This window comes from Vipera ursinii (assembly GCF_947247035.1).
Source record: "Vipera ursinii genome assembly, chromosome: 5".
Classification (NCBI taxonomy): domain Eukaryota; kingdom Metazoa; phylum Chordata; class Lepidosauria; order Squamata; family Viperidae; genus Vipera; species Vipera ursinii.
In genome coordinates, this window is record NC_139518.1 from 82,864,327 (window position 1) to 82,883,469 (window position 19,143).

General features: G+C 40.7%; 1 protein-coding gene across 1 annotated transcript in view; it reads right to left on the reverse strand.

Moving 5' to 3' along the window:
• The window catches only part of PALD1 (phosphatase domain containing paladin 1), a 141,813-nt gene that overhangs the window by 35,357 nt on the left and 87,313 nt on the right, over positions 1 to 19,143 (reverse strand). The window contains exons 16-18 of the mRNA XM_083364774.1: positions 18,069 to 18,209; positions 15,300 to 15,371; positions 12,869 to 13,009 (exon numbers count right to left, since the gene is read on the reverse strand). Of these exons, the coding sequence (XP_083220900.1) occupies positions 12,869 to 13,009; positions 15,300 to 15,371; positions 18,069 to 18,209 (354 nt within the window). The remainder of the gene's footprint in view (positions 1 to 12,868; positions 13,010 to 15,299; positions 15,372 to 18,068; positions 18,210 to 19,143) is intronic.

Consider the following 19,143-nt stretch of genomic DNA (forward strand, 5'->3'; position numbering starts at 1 on the left):
ATCCTCCAATAAATCAGACCACGTGTGTAGATCTGGATGCTTTATTAAAGGAACAGGGAGGGTAAAACTTGGATAAATAGAAATACGTGCAATAAGAATCCAGATACAGTACTGAGTTGCTGGTGGACACAACAATTAACAAATAAAGATAAATCTAAATCTCACCAGCAATGCTATGTGTACAGGATGTGGATTTTGTCCTCAGATGACCATGTGCCAGAGATTAGGCTGGATTCTTCCTGCTGCTTCCGCTTCCTTCCAAATCCTAAAGGAAATGGGATTCTGGCTTTCCAGAATGCACTTGTTCTGGGAGTGAGGATTCATGGGTACATGACTCTAAAAAAGGGCCATTTCATCTTCAAAACAACCCTAACCCTAACCCTAGCTGTTCTTTGTCTACAATGGCTACCTACATTCAGAGAGGAGGAAGAGGAGGTCTTGACCATGGACATATCTTTGGTGATCTAAGAATATACATTTGAACCCCTAGGCCACGGGTCGGCAACCCGCGGCACTGGAGCCGCATGCAGCTCTTTCAGCCTTCTCCTGCAGCTCTCATTCTTTTTTTTTCTTTTTTTTAATCCCATTTATATCCCGCCCTTCTCCGAAGACTCAGGGCGGCTTACAATCTAAAGCACAAATCAATGTGCTTAGCAATAGCCTTCATCCTATGTATATGCCTGCTTATTAGGGCTTTCACACACCCCCCAAGCGGCATTATTACAAAGTCAGCTTATTGCCCCCAACAATCTGGGTCCTCATTTTACCTACCTCGCAAGGATGGAAGGCTGAGTCAACCTTGAGCCTGGTGGGATGCGAACCTGCACTAATTGCAGGCAGCTGGTGTTACTTAAGGAGGCATTAGCCCACTGCTCCACCAAGGCTCTTCCTCCGCCATTTGCAGAGAGAAAGACAGAGAGAGGCACTTGCGCTTCTCTCTCTCTCTCTCTCTCTCTCTCTCTCTCTCTGTGTGTGTGTGTGTGTGTAAAAAAGAGAGTGGCCTCATGCTGTTCTCTGAGAAGCTGACAAGCTTATTGGGTGGGGCTTCTGCCTTTGCTGCGACTCCACAGGAAGTAGGAAGCAGCAGAATGCAGGGCAGGAGAGCCAGCCCAATAAGAATGTGTGTCAGCTTGTCCGAGAGTGAAGCCAGCATGCCAGGTGAGCAGAAGATCAGAGAGAGGGAGGGGGGGAGAGAGGGAGAGAGGGAGGGAGAGAGAAAGAGAGAGAACTCATGCACAGCAGCCTCTATTTCTTTTTAATTAAACTCTTCAATCAAGCTCCTCCCCTCGCACGCGAGAGAGTTTTGTGGCTCCCAGTGTTTTTTCCTCTCTGGGAAACGGGTCCAAGTGGCTCTTTGAGTGTTTAAGGTTGCCGACCCCTGCCCAAGGCTCAAAGGGTTTGAACATTTTTAAAGGCAAGTTTAGAAATACATTGTTTTCAGTGGAGATCCTTGATCTGATGAGGCAGATTTCAAGTTTATAGGACCTTCAGTTTTTTTGGTAATGATTGTTTTTATATAAGACCATCACAATCACCAGCAAGCGTACAGGGTAAAGTCAAATCAATAGTGGAGCCAATATCCACCACACTCCAGATGTGCATACGTATGGTTAATACAGGTAGTTCTCACAATCATAATTGAGCCCAAAATATTTGTTGCCAAGTGAAACAGTTGTTAAGTGAATTTTGCCCCATTTTATTACCTTTCCTTTCGTGCTTGTTAAGTGAATCACTGCAACTGTTAAGCTAGTAACAGATGTGAAATAAATCTGGCTTCCCCTTTGATTTTGCTTGCCAGAAGGTCGCAAAAGATGATGACATGACCCTGGGACACTGCAACCATCATAAATATGAGTCAGTTGTCAAGTGTCTGAATTTTGATCATGTGACCATGGGGATGCTGCAACAATCTAAGTGTGAAAAACGGTCATTAAGTCACTTTTTTCAGTGCCACTGTAATTTCAAAAAGCCACTAAATTAATTGTTGTAAGTTGAGGACTATCTATGCCAAACACTTCGCACGCTTTGCTTGAGTGAATAGACTAAAACCTATTAGTTCAAAGAAGTTCTTAAATGAATCTTTGTGGATACCCATTGGTTCCTATGCTGATCATTCTAGTTTTAGCATGTTGGGATTGTATGGTTTTAATTCTATTTTTTATCCCACACTGTGATTATTGTGGTTATACTGAAAGAAGAAAATAAACAAATATGAACTGCATGATGCAATTTAGCATCAACTGTACAGCCTACAGCAGGGGTCTTCAAACTTGGCCCTTTTATGACTTGTGGACTTCAACTCCCAGAACTCCTCAGCCAGGCATGCCTGGCTGAGGAATTCTGGGAGTTGAAGTTCACAAGTCATAAAAGGGCCAAGTTTGAAGACCCCTGGCCTACAGCTCTAGAGCAGACATGTCAAATACAAGGCCCGGGGGCCAGATCCGGCCCGTGAAGTGGTTTCATGCGGCCCGCGAAGCCATCCTGGAAACAGTGAGGGAACGGCCCCCACTGCCTTGGCCCTGGCCCAGAGACCCTCCTTCTGCCAGAGACCCTCAGATCTGTCCCACTCCTGCCCAGGCCCCCATAGGCACCCTTGATGCGAACGATGTAGAGTTGGCCATGCCCACCCAGTAGGCCATACCCACTCTAGCCACGCCCACCCAGTAGGCCACACCCACCCTGGCCATACCCACCCAGCCCCCTGAGGGCAACCGCAATGCTGATGCGGCCCTCAATGAAATTGAGTTTGACACCCCTGCTCTAGAGGGAAAGAGATCAGCCTCTATTGCTATGAGTTAAATGTCAGAAACATTTTATCAATACATCGCAACTCTTGTTGAGAATTCCAGAGCAATGCAGTGATGAACTGCAAGATCCTTTTCACATGTATGATTTTGGATCAGAAGTGATCAAAACCTAAGATGAGATCCTGCCTTGATGAGACATGTCCATTTCCAGCCTGTTTGTTTGTGATTTCTCTGAAGTATGTGTAATTATTTCATATTAATCCAGACTTGGTTCCATTAAATATAACTGAATTCTACAGAACACACATAGCACCATTGCTTACAAAAAGCGAGTGAATTATAAATAGCATATCAAGGCAACATATTATTCATTTTATTCAGCTTGCTGTCTTTTGAATGGAAAGTTAAACAACTACATACACTCAGATCCAAGTTGACAAGAAGCAGACGACATTTATGAATTATGTTTTAGGGTTTCCTCCCAATGAATTGCTCACAGTTGGTAATGAGAAACTCTTGTATAATTACAGTATTTGTGGGAGGCTAGCAAAAAGGGGAGATGAAGATCTCCCAAATTGCAACCATAGAACACTTCTAATATAAAAGCTGAATTCAGAAAGGAGAAGCTAAAACAGCCTTGCAGTCTCTTACATAGCTATTCACATTATGAAAAAAGGCAGTGCTGACCTTTTCAACAAGATTAGGACTCTGCTATCGTACAGTTGGTCGCAGCAGCCGGGTGTAGTTCAGTATGTCTTTTGAAAAACAGCATGCAGAGTCTGTATTTTTGGGAGAATGTCTTTCTTTTTGAATATCCTCAAAGAAATAAGTTGACTTCCTCACTGAAACCTGTCCCAAATTGTAAACATTTTCTAAGTCTGGTGCTCTTGCACAGTTGCAGACACAAATATAACTAAAATCATTTGCCCAGTCCAAACAAAAATTCTAGGTGTGTTGAAAAGCTCTAGGCAGCTGAAGCAACTATTAGCTAGAGCCGCTGCTGAGAATCCAATAAAGTTTCTTCCAACTGCTGTTCAATGCTCCTGTTTGCTCAGCTCTTTACAGCTTCTTGAATCTCAGCACTTAAGAGAGACCCAACCAAAATTGGAAGTCCTTGTTGTTGTTCCCTTCTGCTTCAAATATTGTTGGCATTTCACAACTTGATGCCCTCCAGATGTGTTGAGAACACAGCCCTCAGAATTCATAGGCATCACTGTCTAGCATTTGGTCACCGCAAAGCTGAAAGGCACCAGTTTCAGAAAGTTTTATTAGTGCTAACCTTAGATAAATATCTGGTTTATTAAAGTCCTTTCACTTACCCAATACTCATAGATCCTAGTGGAGAGGTACAGTATTAGAATCCATTCTTTGTCTATTTAAAGTCATTTGAGATCACTCTTCAAGCCAAAATCCTTTTTCTAATGGACTAAATTAGTGGCAGTAAGCACACTGTTGAAATACTTAAGAGACTAGGTTAGGGACAGATGGAAAAAAATATATCTGTGTATATGGTTGCTAACGAATCAACATTGCCTTAATGGCACAAAAGAAAAAATTAAATAAATACAATCAAAACAAAACAGAAGAGAACATGTAGGACATTTATGCAATGGTCCTAAGTGTGAACAATGGTCATATATCACAATGGTCATATATCACTGTTGTAAGTCGAGGACTACCTATAAATACTTTAAAGAAAGCAAAAAACAAAAAAAAGTCTTTGACTTACAAGGAAAAAAAAGAGTTCTTTAAAAGCTCTTGAAAAGGAAATAGTTAAAATTTTCCTTCACCTTCCAGCACAGATCCTTTATGAAGCTGGAATCCCTTTGTTTCCAATGAAGTACATTTTAAAACTTTCATGTAATGACATGTTTAGCGCTGGGCTAACTTGGATGGCAGAGAAAATGTGTTCCTCCACTGATGCTGAATTATTTTAGACCTTGCCCATATATTTATATTGTCTGTCTGTTGCTATTGTGTACTCTGGTTTGGCCTGCTTTTAACCCTCTGTTCACTACCTAGAGCAGGGGTCTTCAAACTTGGCCCTTTTATGACTTGTGGACTTCAACTCCCAGAATTCCTCAGCCAGCTGACCTAGAGTCACCAGTGTGGAATAGTCACTTATACAAGTGGTAAAACAAATTTTTAAAAAAAATCAATGAATTTTCCTGCACTCCTTCACCATGTTTTCATTGTCTGTCTTTCAGAATCATGCACAGGAAGCATGTGATCCTGGCAATTCAAGGCCTCAAGATAAATCTATCTACCTGACAAAGATATAGAGATGGGGAAAGAGAAGATAACTGGCAAGGTGCTGATTATTTGTCCACAGCAGTATTTTCCACCCTAACCCCAATTGCCCTTTTCCCCCCTCAAGGCAGAATCCCAAAGCTTGTTTTTCTAGACCAGGGGTAGGCAACCTCGGCTCTTTTATGACTCATGGACTTCAACTCCCAGAATTCCTGAGTCAGCTATGCTGACTCAGGAATTCTGGGAGTTGAAGTTCATGAGTCATAAAAGAGCCGAGGTTGCCTACCTGTTCTAGACAGGTAGCCTAGGCTAATCTTAAAAGTAACTACTAAAATTGGTTTATCATTTCCATTTTTTTTCCACACAGGGAAAGTCAAGTAACAGGACACAGAATATTCCACGTGACAGAAATATATTAAAAGGCATGGGGACCCTGGTGCTAATTATGAGATGGACTGAAGCACACATTGGATTCAAATCCCATTGTTGGCAAGAATTCCACGGACTTCCGCCTACTACATTTTGTGCTTCCCTACACTTTTCTAAAGCTTCCATCTCTTTTAGATTTTTAGATTCTTGTGTGTGTGTATATTTACATGTGTATACACACACACACACATACACACACACACACATATATGCACACACATACACCTTGTTTTAAAACAGGACATATCTTTTGTATCTTCTAATTTTTCATATACCACTTTTATAATGCCTTGTCAAAGACCACACTTGGAATACAGCATCCAGTTTTGGTTACCACGAGGTAAAAAAGATGTGGAGACTAGAAAGAGTGCAAAGAGCAACAAAGATATCAGAGAACTGGAGGCTAAAACATATAAAGAACAGAATTGGGTATGCCTAGTTTAATGAAGAGAAGGATTAGGGGTGCCATGCTAGTAGTGTTCCAATATCTCAGGGGTTGCCACAAAGAAGAGCTATTCTCCAAAGCAGGGGTCTTCAAACTTGGCCCTTTTATGACTTCTGGACTTCAATTCCCAGAATTCCTCAGCCAGAAAAGCTGGCTGAGGAATTCAGGGAGTTGAAGTCCACAACTCATAAAAGGGCCAAGTTTGAAGACTCCTGCTCCAAAGCACCTGAAGGCAGGACAAGAAGCAACGGATGGAAACTAATCCAGGAGATAATCAACCTAAGGAGAAATTTCCTAAGAGAACAATTAATCAGTGGAACAACTTGCCTCCAGAAGCTGTGAATGCTCCAACACTGGAAGTTTTAAAGAAGAGATCAGACAATTCTTATTAGATATTCTACTCTGTTCCGTTCCGTCCTGTCCCATCCCATCCCATTCTATTCCCATCATAAAGATAAGATTTGATTGTTGCTATGAATTCAGTAGGAAGACTTAGACCAGGGGTGTCAAACTCGCCAGAGCTGGGGTGGGCAAGCTTGTTGTGACGCATCCGGACCACAGTTTGACACCCCTGCCCTAGACAATTGACCATTCTCTCAGACTTAGCATCTCCACCTACACCTGGGGAAGGGGGAAATATTTAGAATACAAAGAACTGAGATATAGTTAAGATTTTTAAAAACCATGATTATATACACAGGAATAAGAACACAGAAATAGAATATAAGAATACTTTATATATTAAATAAGAATAGAAATAGAAAATAGGTAATAGAATAAGATTTATATTTTGTATAATAAAATAATGTTATATGGAAAAAGTATTGTCTGGGCGCCTGTGTTCTATTCCATATTAAGAAAAACCCTAACACGCACAATCAAATACATTGTCAAAGTCTTATGTCTTATGTCAATCAACACCTGCTGTAACTATCAGCAACCACAAATTAGAGACAGACAATGTTAAAGTTAAAAGAGAATCCAGAACATCTGCTTCCCAGATGTCTGGATGCTAATTGTCACACTGATTATTTTTCAAAGAACGACAAAAGTACCAGTCTATGGATAGAGGAGATACTCTTATTATATTTCTGAATAGAAATGAGTTTTATTTTTCTAGAGCAGAGGATCAATACTGAAAGTGTCAGCATTTAGGGATCATTAGGAATGCTGGTAATGAAAACAAAGACCACCAGGACAATATAAACTTGCAATGTTCATTTCAGTGGCATAAATCCCAAATAACTACAGGATACATGATTATTTCTTGTGAAGGCTTATGAGGAACATTGTGGGATTCAGAGACCAGTCATCGCAGGTCTCTGAATGTCTGTCTGCCTATGCAGTGTTTATTGTCTTTTATACAGTTTTAACAAGCAGGAAATAACGCACAGCAAAAGCATTGTTTATTGGTGTACTCTTAGAGAACATCCGAACATCCCAAGCCAGGGCAGAGTCTCTCTTATCCAGCTGGTTCCTTGCAGTCCTTGGCAGTGCTAATTGGAATGAGCTCATAGACATGCGGATAACAGGATGCTAAGGCAGGCAGTTTGCTGCACACGGTCCCTTCATATCCTTGACCTCCATCTCTACAGAACATACTTGCTATTTTGGAAAATTTCAGATTTCTTCTTTCCAAAGCATCATATGGAAGAGGGTTCATGCAAATTCAGTGGAAAAAATCCACCCAGTCGTCCATCCATCCATCTATCCACCCCTTCTCCATCCATCCAATTTATCTGACCGCTTGCAACCGTCTTACAGAATATATACAAAAAAGTGGCTTAGCAGATTTACGCAATAAAACCAGAATACAGAATCAAAGTAAAATTAATTAAAATGGTAACTAGGAACAAAGATATGAGAGAAGGCTGCCTCTAGGAAAACAGACTTTATATCCCTCTGCCTTATATTTACACCACCAATCATAGAAAAGTTTCATAATCCTAATCCTAATAATATATAAGTACAACTAAAGTTGCGGTAAAGAAACATCTTGGATGTACTACCGTGAATGGAAGCTGAGCTATGATGAAGATTGTAAACCAGATGCATCCACATGCCATACACTTAAAAAAATTTTTTTAAAAAAGGGGGGGGTTATAGACCTGACTGCAATGTCCTATAGATGCCAATTCAATTTAGTCATTAATCAATATAGATTTATAGTATGTTTATGAGCATACTATAAGCAAATGTCTTATATACATTTATATACTGTTGTATTGCTAGTGTTGTCTTATCATAATGTTTTTAACAAGGATGCCTGGGAAAAACAGGAACTATATAACCTAACAGATTAGTTTATAGAAGAATGAGTATGCTAAAACTAGTTCTTTTACTCCAAAAATCAACTATTGCCCAAATAATTTTGGTAGTTCACAAACAAGTCTCTTGGCTTTTCATACATCAGGATAAAAACTAAGATTTAGGCTTAAACAAAAGAGACTTAGTACAACGTGTAAAAAACATTTCAAAAATGAAAATTTATTTCATTTGTTTATAGATGTATAGATTACCTCTCTATGACGAACTGGTGTTCTTTTGTTTTTTGTACTTTGTTGTTCATCTTTTGTCTACTTTGTTATGAGGATTGTTGTGGACTACAAATATATTTAAATAAGTAACTAAATGGCAATTGCATCAGATTTTTCTGAGCCTTCAAGGGACAAAGGAAATGGTGTCTTCCTTCCCTATGAAACGCAAGGATCTCTTATTTGATTTTTTTAGTACATCTTACCTGACATTCCTTCTAAGCTTTCTCTTTCCAAATAATATTAGATTTATATTCTTCATGAATCATGAAACTTGTGCCATTCTGATCAGGACAGACAAACTTCAAACACAGTGACAATTGGATTTAGAATGTTGTTTTCAATGTCCTGTCTTGAATTTGTAGCTCAAGGAAAATATTGGCATTCCAACCTGACATCTAGTGGCATTTTCCACACATTACACACACTTTACACTACAGATGTAGACAAAGCCACAGAAATATAAAGGGTTGTCCACTTATAGTCTTATACATTGAAAGTACCTGAAGGAAAAGACAAGAGTGACAGCGGAAAATGTGTCCAACTAAATGTGTCCACTGAAAAAAACACAAGAAGAGTCAGATAATAGTCAATTAGGGGAGGAGAAAAAAATATCCTGAATAAAATTAAAGAATAACGAGAAATTTATATAAAGATGGGCATTTTAGGTAGTGCTTGAATTATTAAGTCGCTAAGCAAGTTGGGTGTTAAACTGCTGTTGTATTGGAGTTTTTACAATTTTTCTGTCACGGTTGTTAAGCGAATCACTGCAGCTGTTAAATGAAGCATGCAGTCATTAAGAAAATTTGGCATCCTCCTTCTGGAAAGCTGGCTGGGAAGGCTGCAATTGGCAACCACATGTGAAGAGTCAGCTTTTTTCAGATCAGCTGAGTGTTGATCCATTGGTTGTGACAGGAATTAACTAACAAGCCTGATGTCGTGGGCTGAGAGTGCGTGATTTGCCCAAAGTCACCCAGGCAGCTTGCATGCCTAAGGCGGGACTAGAATTCAGTCTCCCATTTTCTAGCCTGGCGCCTTAAGCACTAAACGAAACTGATTCTCTCTTTAAGAACAGAATATGGAAAAATTAAATGGTTCAAAACTGGGAAAGGAGAACACTACAATGTTATATTACCGTCATATTCATTTAACGTATGTAAAATAGATTTAGGAGATCTGAGGGAAATATCAATCACTTCAGTTATGAAAACAACTTCAATGGCTGAACACGAGGAAGTCTTAAGTCTTAATATCCTGCTGAAGGTGAGAATTGAAAAGCCACTCCACTGCTCAATATTTTAAAAACTAACATTATATCAATAAGCACCACCCATCAATTGAAAAGAGGTAGAGAAAAGGCTTAAAAAGTGACCCATTTTACCTTCCTAGGCTCATAAACTACCAGGAATGGTGTCAATTGGCATGAAATAAAAATCTCTTGGACTAAAGACTACAAATGATCTAGAGGGGGGAAAAAACACTGAAATACCGAAACATCAAACTAGCAAAGATATGTACAGATAGTCCTCTGTAATGCTCTCTACATGGGGCTTCCCTTGAAGACCACTCGGAGGCTCCAACTGGTGCAGAATGCGGCCGCGAGAGTTGTCTTGGGAGTTTCCCGGTACTCCCATGTTACACCTTTGCTCCGCGAGCTGCATTGGTTACCAGTTGTCTTCCGGGTGAGGTTCAAGGTCTTGGTTATGATCTTTAAGTCCCTACATGGCATGGGTCCGGGGTACCTCGGGGACCACCTGCTGCCGGCTTCAACTCCCCTCCGCCCTGTGCGTTCCCACAGAGAGGGCCTCCTCAGGGTGCCTCCGGTCAGGGAATGCCGACTGGCGGCCCCCAGGGGGAGAGCCTTCTCTGTGGGTGCCCCGGCTTTGTGGAACCAACTGCCGGTGGAGCTCCGGACGGCATCGGACCTCCGAACTTTCCGTCGTGGTCTGAAGACCCATTTGTTTGAATTGGCCGGTCTGGCCTGATGGGGGAGCTGGGTTTTAAATTGTCATTTTAGATTGCATTATTGTTTTTTTTAATTGGGCACTGATTTAATCTTTGTTTTAACTTTTGTATAGTATTGTATTTTTATTTATATGCCCTGTGAACCGCCCTGAGTCCCCAGGGAGAAGGGCGGTATATAAATTAAATAAAACGTAAACGTAAACGTAAACTTACGACTAGAAATGAGCCCAAAATTTCAATTGTTAAGTGAGACAGTTGTTAAGTGAATTTTACTTCATTGTATGACCTTTCTTGCCATAGTTTAGGTGAATCACTGCAACTGTTAAATTAGTAATGTGGTGGTTAAGTGAATCTGGCCTTCCCATTGACTTTGCTTGTCAGAAGGTTGCAAAAGGTGATCACATGACCCCGGGAGACTGCAACCGTCATAGACATGAGTCAGTTACCAAGCACCTAAATTCTGATCACATGATCATGGGGGATGCTGCAACAATCTTAAGCAAGGGTCTTCAAACTTGGCCCTTTTATGACTTGTGGACTTCAACTCCCAGAATTCCTCAGCCAGGCACGGTGGCTGAGGAATTCTGGGAGTTGAAGTCCACAAATCATAAAGGGCCAAGTTTGAAGACCCCTGGTCTCTTAAGTGTGAAAAACAATCATAAGTCCCTTTTTTCAGTGCCGTTGTAACCTTGAACAGTCACTAAATGAATTGTTATTAAGTCGAGGACTACCTGTATTGTCAAGAACATGGTTTTCCCAGCTGTAACATATCGCTGTGAAAACCGGAACATCAGGAAGGCTAAGAATGAAAAACTTACGTTTTTGAATTGAAATGTTGGAAAACATTTTTTTTAGTACAACTAGAACAAATCAATCAATATTAGGTGAAATAAAACCAGATGAAACAAAACCAGAACCACCCCTTGAAAATTTTAGCAACAAGGCTGAAGCCTGGACATTTTCGTCCTTAATGAAGCGGGCAAACCAGCGTCTGCATTTCCTGCGTCGGATGAGGAAAGCATATCTTTCTCCTTCTGTCCTGGCCACTTTTTACAAAGTCACAACTGAGAGCATTTTAACAAACTGCATCACTGTCTGGTTTGGTGGCAGCACTGCCTCAGATAGAAAGTCCATACAGAGAATGGCAAGGACAACCGAGAAGATCATAGAAAGGTCGCTCCCTGGTATTCAGGACGCTGCTTATAAGCGCTATGTGCTTAGATATCAAAGCATTGTTAGAGACCCCCCCACACCCACTTTATGGTCTGTTTCTGTTGCTCCCCTCTGGGAGGAGGTTTTGAAGTTTTTCTAGCAGGACTACCCGATTCTGTAATAGCTTTGTTCCCTATGCCATTCGTCTGGTAAACTCGCAAGATTTGTTTTTCTCGCCTTGCAGATGTATACATAACCTGAACTAGACTTGTTTCTCGGTGTCTTATGATTTATTTATTTATTTATTTTTGCCATAATTTATGTAATGTGTATCGGAGGTGGTTGTTCTGTTCCAGCCTACAACCGGCCCTGCAGAAATGTCAGGGACAACCCTTTTGTTATATTCAATAGGCTGGAATTAAGCCAACCAAATTTATTTGCAAAAACTAAACGAAACAGTTCAAAACAGAGTAAAACAAATACAGACCGAGACTGTATCAGAAGCTCTTCAAACAGTTGCCTTCAGCAACCAGCACCTTCCACACCTTCCCCTTTTAAACAACAGTCTCAGGGCGTGGCTTTTCTTTGCCTCCTCCCGAGGTGCCTCATTGCTTTTCTTTGTTCAATTCTGCTTGTCTGCCTCCTGCTTCGAGCGTCCTTGAACAAAGCCAGCTGTGGATCATCTTCGTCTAATCTTTCAGGCTCACACAGCTGGGTCTGAGGAGGAACAAGATGGGAGGGGCCTGGCTGAGAGCTCTGCGATGCATCTGCAACCAAAGGCTCTCCAAACCCCTCCTCCTCCTCAGAATTGTCCGATTCAGCTGCCGAAACCACAGGCTGACGCTGAATCACAACAGTGGTGACCCTTTCAGAGCTGTCTGCAGCGAAATTTCATTTTAATGTGTGATGATTAGTGTACATTCAAAGTGACAATAAAGTTATTATTCTTACTCTTATTCTTCTTGAAAGCACAATGCAAGAGATCCTCCTACTTGAAAATATCAAAGGCACTCAAGAAAAGCGGGCAGCAGAGTGATCATATGGAACGTTAAGTCCAATCCTTGTTCAGTTTAGGAAGTCCCAAAACAGGACTGCTAAAATCACTTCCATCAAAAAAGGAGGAGGTCCTGGTGTATCTCTCAAGCTCCAGATTGTTCATTCCACAGTTGAGCCTCCTCTTATTTCTGATCCTTCTTTGTCAGCACACCACATTTCAGTTACGTGGCTGTCTAAAGCCACATCACCTCACATCTACTGAGCTGTCTTAATAGCAGATTGGACTAGAAGTCAGCAAAAATTCATGAAATACATCCAGTAATTTTTCTTCTCTCTGAGGTCCACCTTACCTGTCTGTAAGTACTAATGATGATTTCTCTCAGGTGGTAGTGCATAGGTGTCATCGTTTCGCTCACTGTGTCCAACGCTATGTCAACCTCCTTCTTCATTCGGTCTCCCTCTGGCAATATCTGAACCACTTTCATTACCACCTGGAAAATAACAGCAAACCTTATGGCTGATGATTAAGCTTTTCCCTTCTGGAGACTCTTTTCTCATACAGGGACTAAACACTCAGCAAAGAAAATGTCTCCAGCAGATATAAGAAACACAGTTTCTCTATGAAGGCAAAGTTTAGTATTTAGATATCTTTCTTGCATAACAATCAACATAAATGAATGAACCTTTATTGTCAAAGTACAACCATGTATACATTGAGATTGGTTGAGCCTCCTTTCGTGCCCACCTCCGCCACAACTCACAGTGACAACAAACCCACCATCTTGTTACACCATGTGAGGCCTTGAGATGTATAGCTCAGTGTTTCTCAACCTTGGCAGCTTTAAGATGCGTGGACTTCAACTCCCAAACTTCAACTCTGCTGATTGGGAAATTCTGGGAGTTAAAATCCATTCATCTTAAAGTATAGGTGGGTAGCCCTTAAATTACGACCACAACTGAGCTCAAAATTTCCACTGCTAAGCAAGACAGTTGTTAAGTGAGTTTTGTCCCATTTAAAGATCTATTTGCCTCAGTTGTTAAGTGAATCACTGCAGTTAAGTTAGTAACCTGGTTGTTATGTGAATTGGCTTTGCTTGTGAGAAGGTTGCAAAAGGGGAACACATGATGCTGGGACACCGTCATAAGTTGCCAAGTTGCCAGTTGCCAAGTCCCCAAATTTTGTTCACGTGACCCCCCCAGGGATGCTGCAATGGTCATAAGTGTGAAAACTGGTCATAAGTCGCTTTTTTAGGGCCATTGTAATTTCGAATGGTAACTAAACAATGGTTGTAAGTTAAGGACTACCTGTATTATCCTTTTATCTACTGAAGACGTTTAAAATAGACAGATGAAACACTATCTATTTGCACAATAACCTTCATCTGTAGTTCAGTAAGATCAGCTTAGGGACCATTTTTTATGGTAAATGTGTCTGAATACCTGCGAGATGGTTAAGTGCAATCTCATGATCCTGGACCCGTCCCCTCTGTGCACACACATAAGTACAGTACATTTACATGGCACACATGCACAAAAGAATTGAGCAGTGCCACCCCTGCCATCTTGCAGAGGTTGACTTCACTGAAGACATCCATGATTCAATGGGATCTCTCACATTCCTCCAACTATTCTACAGTATGACTGTAGAGGCAGCAGCAGAGATGGGGCGATTAATTGTTCAATCAAAACGTGCTGCAGCCATTTTGAGTGGCAAGTTTTCAAGTGTCCTGCCCTGTTCTGGGTGCTACTTGTAATTATCTGGTTAGTAGCTGTGTTGTTTCTTGTCGAAGTTTTTCCAGCCTGATTAGTAGAGTTGTTGGGATCAACTGTGTCCCTGCTGTGACAGGTTTATCTTGGGCAGCTCAAATGCAATAGTTAAGCACAAAAGGGAAGATAGCTGGAAGCCACATTTTAGTCGATCTGTCTGGCACAAAGCGATTTTAAAAAAGGTTTGGCAAAAAATGATATTAGGAGTCTTTTAGAGTGGGCTGCCATTAGAATACATGTGGGTCTTCATGCATTATGGAAAGTTTTGCCTTGCAAACAAATAATTCAAAAATGTTGCCCTTAATGTGTCAACACAAAGACTTTTAGTGTGCTGTTAAGTGTAATTCATCTACTCAACTTTGACGTGTGTGCACATTTTGTTCATTATCTCGTTCTGAGCATTAGGATGCATAAAAAAATGCAAAGGATATATTGGTTTGGTTAACTTGCTAAGCTTTGCTTGCATACACTCTCTATCTGCTCTTATCTTTTGCTTTGAGGTTAATGTTATTCATCATTTAAAAGCACCAGCAATCCATCTTTCCTTTCCTTTCCTTTCCTTTCCTTTCCTTTCCTTTCCTTTCCTTTCCTTTCCTTTCCTTTCAACTGGCCACTACTTTTTTTTATGTGAGCAACACACAATTGCCTAAAAAAAGGAATTGTGCAAATTTGTAGAATGTCACTTTGAAAGTGGGGCAGCAAAACGTAGGTAAAAACTGGACAGAATGCTTCAAATAATTTCAATTTTGGTCTATCAGAACACAGCCAGTTTAGAACCCACGTCAATTTAACATTTCAGGCTGGGTTCTTTTGTTAAAAGCTGTTCGAGATGGCTTCCGTTTCATGCACACTCCAACTGCTAAGTTAAAATACATCTTATTGAATAAATCACAAGCAGCAGGGTTGACATGAAACTCAAACTCACCCAATGCATTTCTTTATGAATGTGAAGGCTCCCTGCTGGAAAAGTATTATATTAAGGAAAATAAAAAGCATGTATTAGAAGGCACCAACCTCAAATTCTCCTTTTGTGTATTTGGCATCAGGTACACTCACAATCTCATCCTCCGTGATCTCAGGGATTCCCTGCAACAACAGGACAGGCTTAGCCTCCTTTTGAAAGGTATGGAAAAGCTAAAACAGTGGATCCTCCTTTAGAAACTTGGCATGTACAATGTAAGAAAGACATTACAACCAGGATTATCAACAATTATGGGTACTTCTTTTCTCTCTGTGCAGGTTTGTAAGAAATGTGTTCTTTTTTTAAACCACTACATCTTGCATCTTTCAAAGAGCTTTTGATCACTGATAAACCATTTTACAGAAACCCTGTCCAGTGTATTGGTTAAGGCACCAAACTAGAGACTAGGAGATCCTAAATTCTAGTGCTATCTTAGGCACAGAACAGCTGGGTGACCTCGGGCCAGTCATTTTCTCTCTGCCCTAGGAAGCAGGTAATGGCAAACCACTTCCAAAATGATTTTCAAGAAAATTACGAGGGCTTTTCAACCTTTCCCCCCATTGTACCACATTTAGGATATGGCAACATCCGAGTACCACCAGTCGCCTAGCAAGGTGTCAAAAACTTGATGACACCCCCCCCAAAAAGGAAAAAAGTGATGAAGTACAGGTAGTCCTTGATTTACAACAGTTCGCTTAGAGACTGTTCGAAGTTACAGTGGCACTGAAAAAAGTGCCTCCAAGCCACAGCCGAGCAAGACACCTGCCTGCCTGCCCGGCGGCGCTCTTCCTCCTGTCCGAGGTTTTCATTCTTGTGAGCATTTCTGTTGAGGATTGGCAGCAGGGGTGGGGTGGGGTGTGTTTGGGTTTTATTCCACTTGTCTGCTGGGTGGTTGCAAAAGGTTTTGGTCACTTCACATGACCCTGGGACACTGTGACCATCATAAATATGAATCGGGTGCTGATCCTGGCGCTTCCGCTGAGCCCTGACAGCCCTGCGGCTCCAGCCGTCTCTTGCTCAGGCTTGTGCGGTGCTGCCACCAGTTCAGCTCATTCCCCTCCCCCGCTACCACTTTTCTAGGATGGTCGTGTACCACCTGCCAGGTGCCAATGTACCACAGGTGATACCCGTACCACTGGTTGAAAAGCCCTCTAGGCCAGGGGTCGGCAACCTTGGCTCTTTTATGACTCGCGGACTTCAACTTCCAGAATTCCCGAGCCAGCATAGCTGGCTCGGGAATTCTGGGAGTTAAAGTCCGCGAGTCATAAAAGAGCCAAGGTTGCCGACCCCTGGTCTAGGCAATCTTCAGGAGTCAAGACTGAATCAAGAGCCAAAAACAAGGGCACACACACAAATTTTACACCCATCCTCTCCACCAAGGAACCCCACAGCACTGCACCGGATTCTGGAATGTTTTCGTAAGTGCATATGGCAAACTTTCTAGCAACGTTTGAGTCTAACATGAGAAGAGTATGCTTCTGCAAACTGCAGCTACAAGTGTCCTTTCTTCAGGATAGGTCCAAATTTGTTCCTTGCACCACCAACCTGATTGTAACGGGCCTTAGCACATTAAGGTCATTCGGGTCATTAGGATGTGATGATGACAATAACAACACTTAGAATAATGGCATGGCTGAAAGAGTACTGTTATGGTATACTGAAGGACTGATGATGTTTTAGTTTGTAAATGGCCGAAAGACTGGGAGTAATTCACTATAGAAATATAGCCACTCTTTTTCTGATTATGTGCAATTCAATATGCTGCCCAAATTCCAAATAAATCAGGCTTATAATCTAGGGATAGAAACTGGCTTACTGCCAAACTGTTACAAATTAGCAACAGTTTACTGAATTAGGATGAAGTAATAAGACAAGGTTGACCAAATTCCAACTTTTTCACCTAGCTATGTCATAATAAAGAAAATCGCCTTTGGCTTGGCTCTGACATGTTTAAGGATAGAATTGACATGATAATAGACAAAATGCTTTTATCCTACAACAAGCATGCATTCATTCATTATGAAAAAAAAAACAGCTCAAGTTGTCTTCTGGGTGAGCTGTTTCCTATGGATCTTTGTTAATTCTTTTCTCACTGAAGACCATCTTGGACATTTTCATAGACCTCAATTTCCTAGGAAATAGTCTTGACAATTCTGCCTTGATTTAGCCCAGCTTGGATAATTTATATTAAAATCTTGGTCCAAAACCAAAATTAAACATGAGCATACATATCCACATTGCTTTTTTAAAATAATAATAATAATAATTCCCATGTTTTAAAAATCAAATTCGACCAGAAAGGGAAGAAATCATATTTGAAGAAGGAGCAATATAATCCGAACTAGGATAAGGTCTTTTTTTGGAGGGTCATCTGGAGTTGCAAACATGACAAATTTTTCTAAATGGATGAAGAGACCAATATAAATTTTAGAAAGATCAGGAAGTTCCTCAGAGTGGGATCACAAAGTTTGCCAACATCTGGACAAATTAATGTCACACTTTATATTTATTTCTTTTCCAAATACGTAGCTGCCAAAGTAGTGTGAAAAATTAAATCCCCTGACCCAGCTTTGAAACAATGTGGGATCTTATACCCTTTGCAGTAGGATTTCATTCAAGATATGAGGTCCCACTTCCTACATAACTCTAGACCAGGGGTGTCAAACTGCCAGCCTGCGGGTGAAACCACGGCCACCCCAATGCCGGCATTGAAAAAAAGTTGTGATACGTCGCGACACGTCACCTGATGTTGCAAGTTTGACACCCCTGCTCTAGACAGTTCAGCCCATATTCAGCCCAGCCCATGTCAAAGGAGCACATACATTGAAATGCCAAAGGATGAGGACAGCAATAACCATGGCTGTTGTAGTTCTTCCTCTGCCACTGTGACAGTTGAATACAAAGGCTGTGTGAGAGTCCTTAGCCAGTGCGCCCTTCATGGCTTCCAGCATCTGATCAAAATCCTACAGACACAAACCAAAGATGATGTGAACAAACTACCCTTTTTTTTTCAGATGGCAAAATAAGTGGAACTTTTCTGTTAACTTCTAAACCACTTAAATGGATCCCACAGAAGTTAAGAAGGAGTGCAAGTAATCTTCAAGTTATAACTGGTCATTTTACAAGCATTCGAAGTTATGGAACGGATGCTTTATGGCCCATAAAACACTCCTGGCCACTGTTAAAATGGTCACACACACCCCTGCAGTCACATTACATTTCAGTAAGTCAGGGTTTATGACCAAGCCACGGTCACGTGACTGTGGTTTGCTGTTGTTGTTTTTCCAACTTCCCACAAAAATCGCCCATTAAAATGAAAGGTTTCACTTAGTGTGGCAAAAAAGTTGGAAAATTATTTCTGGTCATATGGATGCCTTGACTTATGGCTATAATGACTTGTGACCATATTTCTGGTTTCAATTATGGTGATAAATCAAGGACCACCTGTAATTAGGTACTGACTGTACATGTTCTTTAAAACTCGATCTAGGGTATAAATGATGTGCATGGCTCCCGATTATTAAGAAATATAACAATAATCTGTTTTTCTTTTTTGGTCTGTTTCTATTCTGAAATATTTCAGAATATTTCCTATTCTATTATATATATTATTATAATATCATTCTATTATAGTACTATAATATTTTATATTATATTATACTATTTCAGATATTATTTCCTATTTTGAATTATTATCATTAATGTGTTTGTGTGTATATAATAAGATCACACAGATGTATAATTTCAATTAACAATCCTTTGTTAATCACGTCAAACCAGCCCCTTCAATTTACTTTTATAGACAGAAAATTATCTCAATGCCTATAATAAATGATGGACTGCACCTACATTAAGCTTCTCTGACTATTGATTATTGAATTGCAGGGCATTCAATTT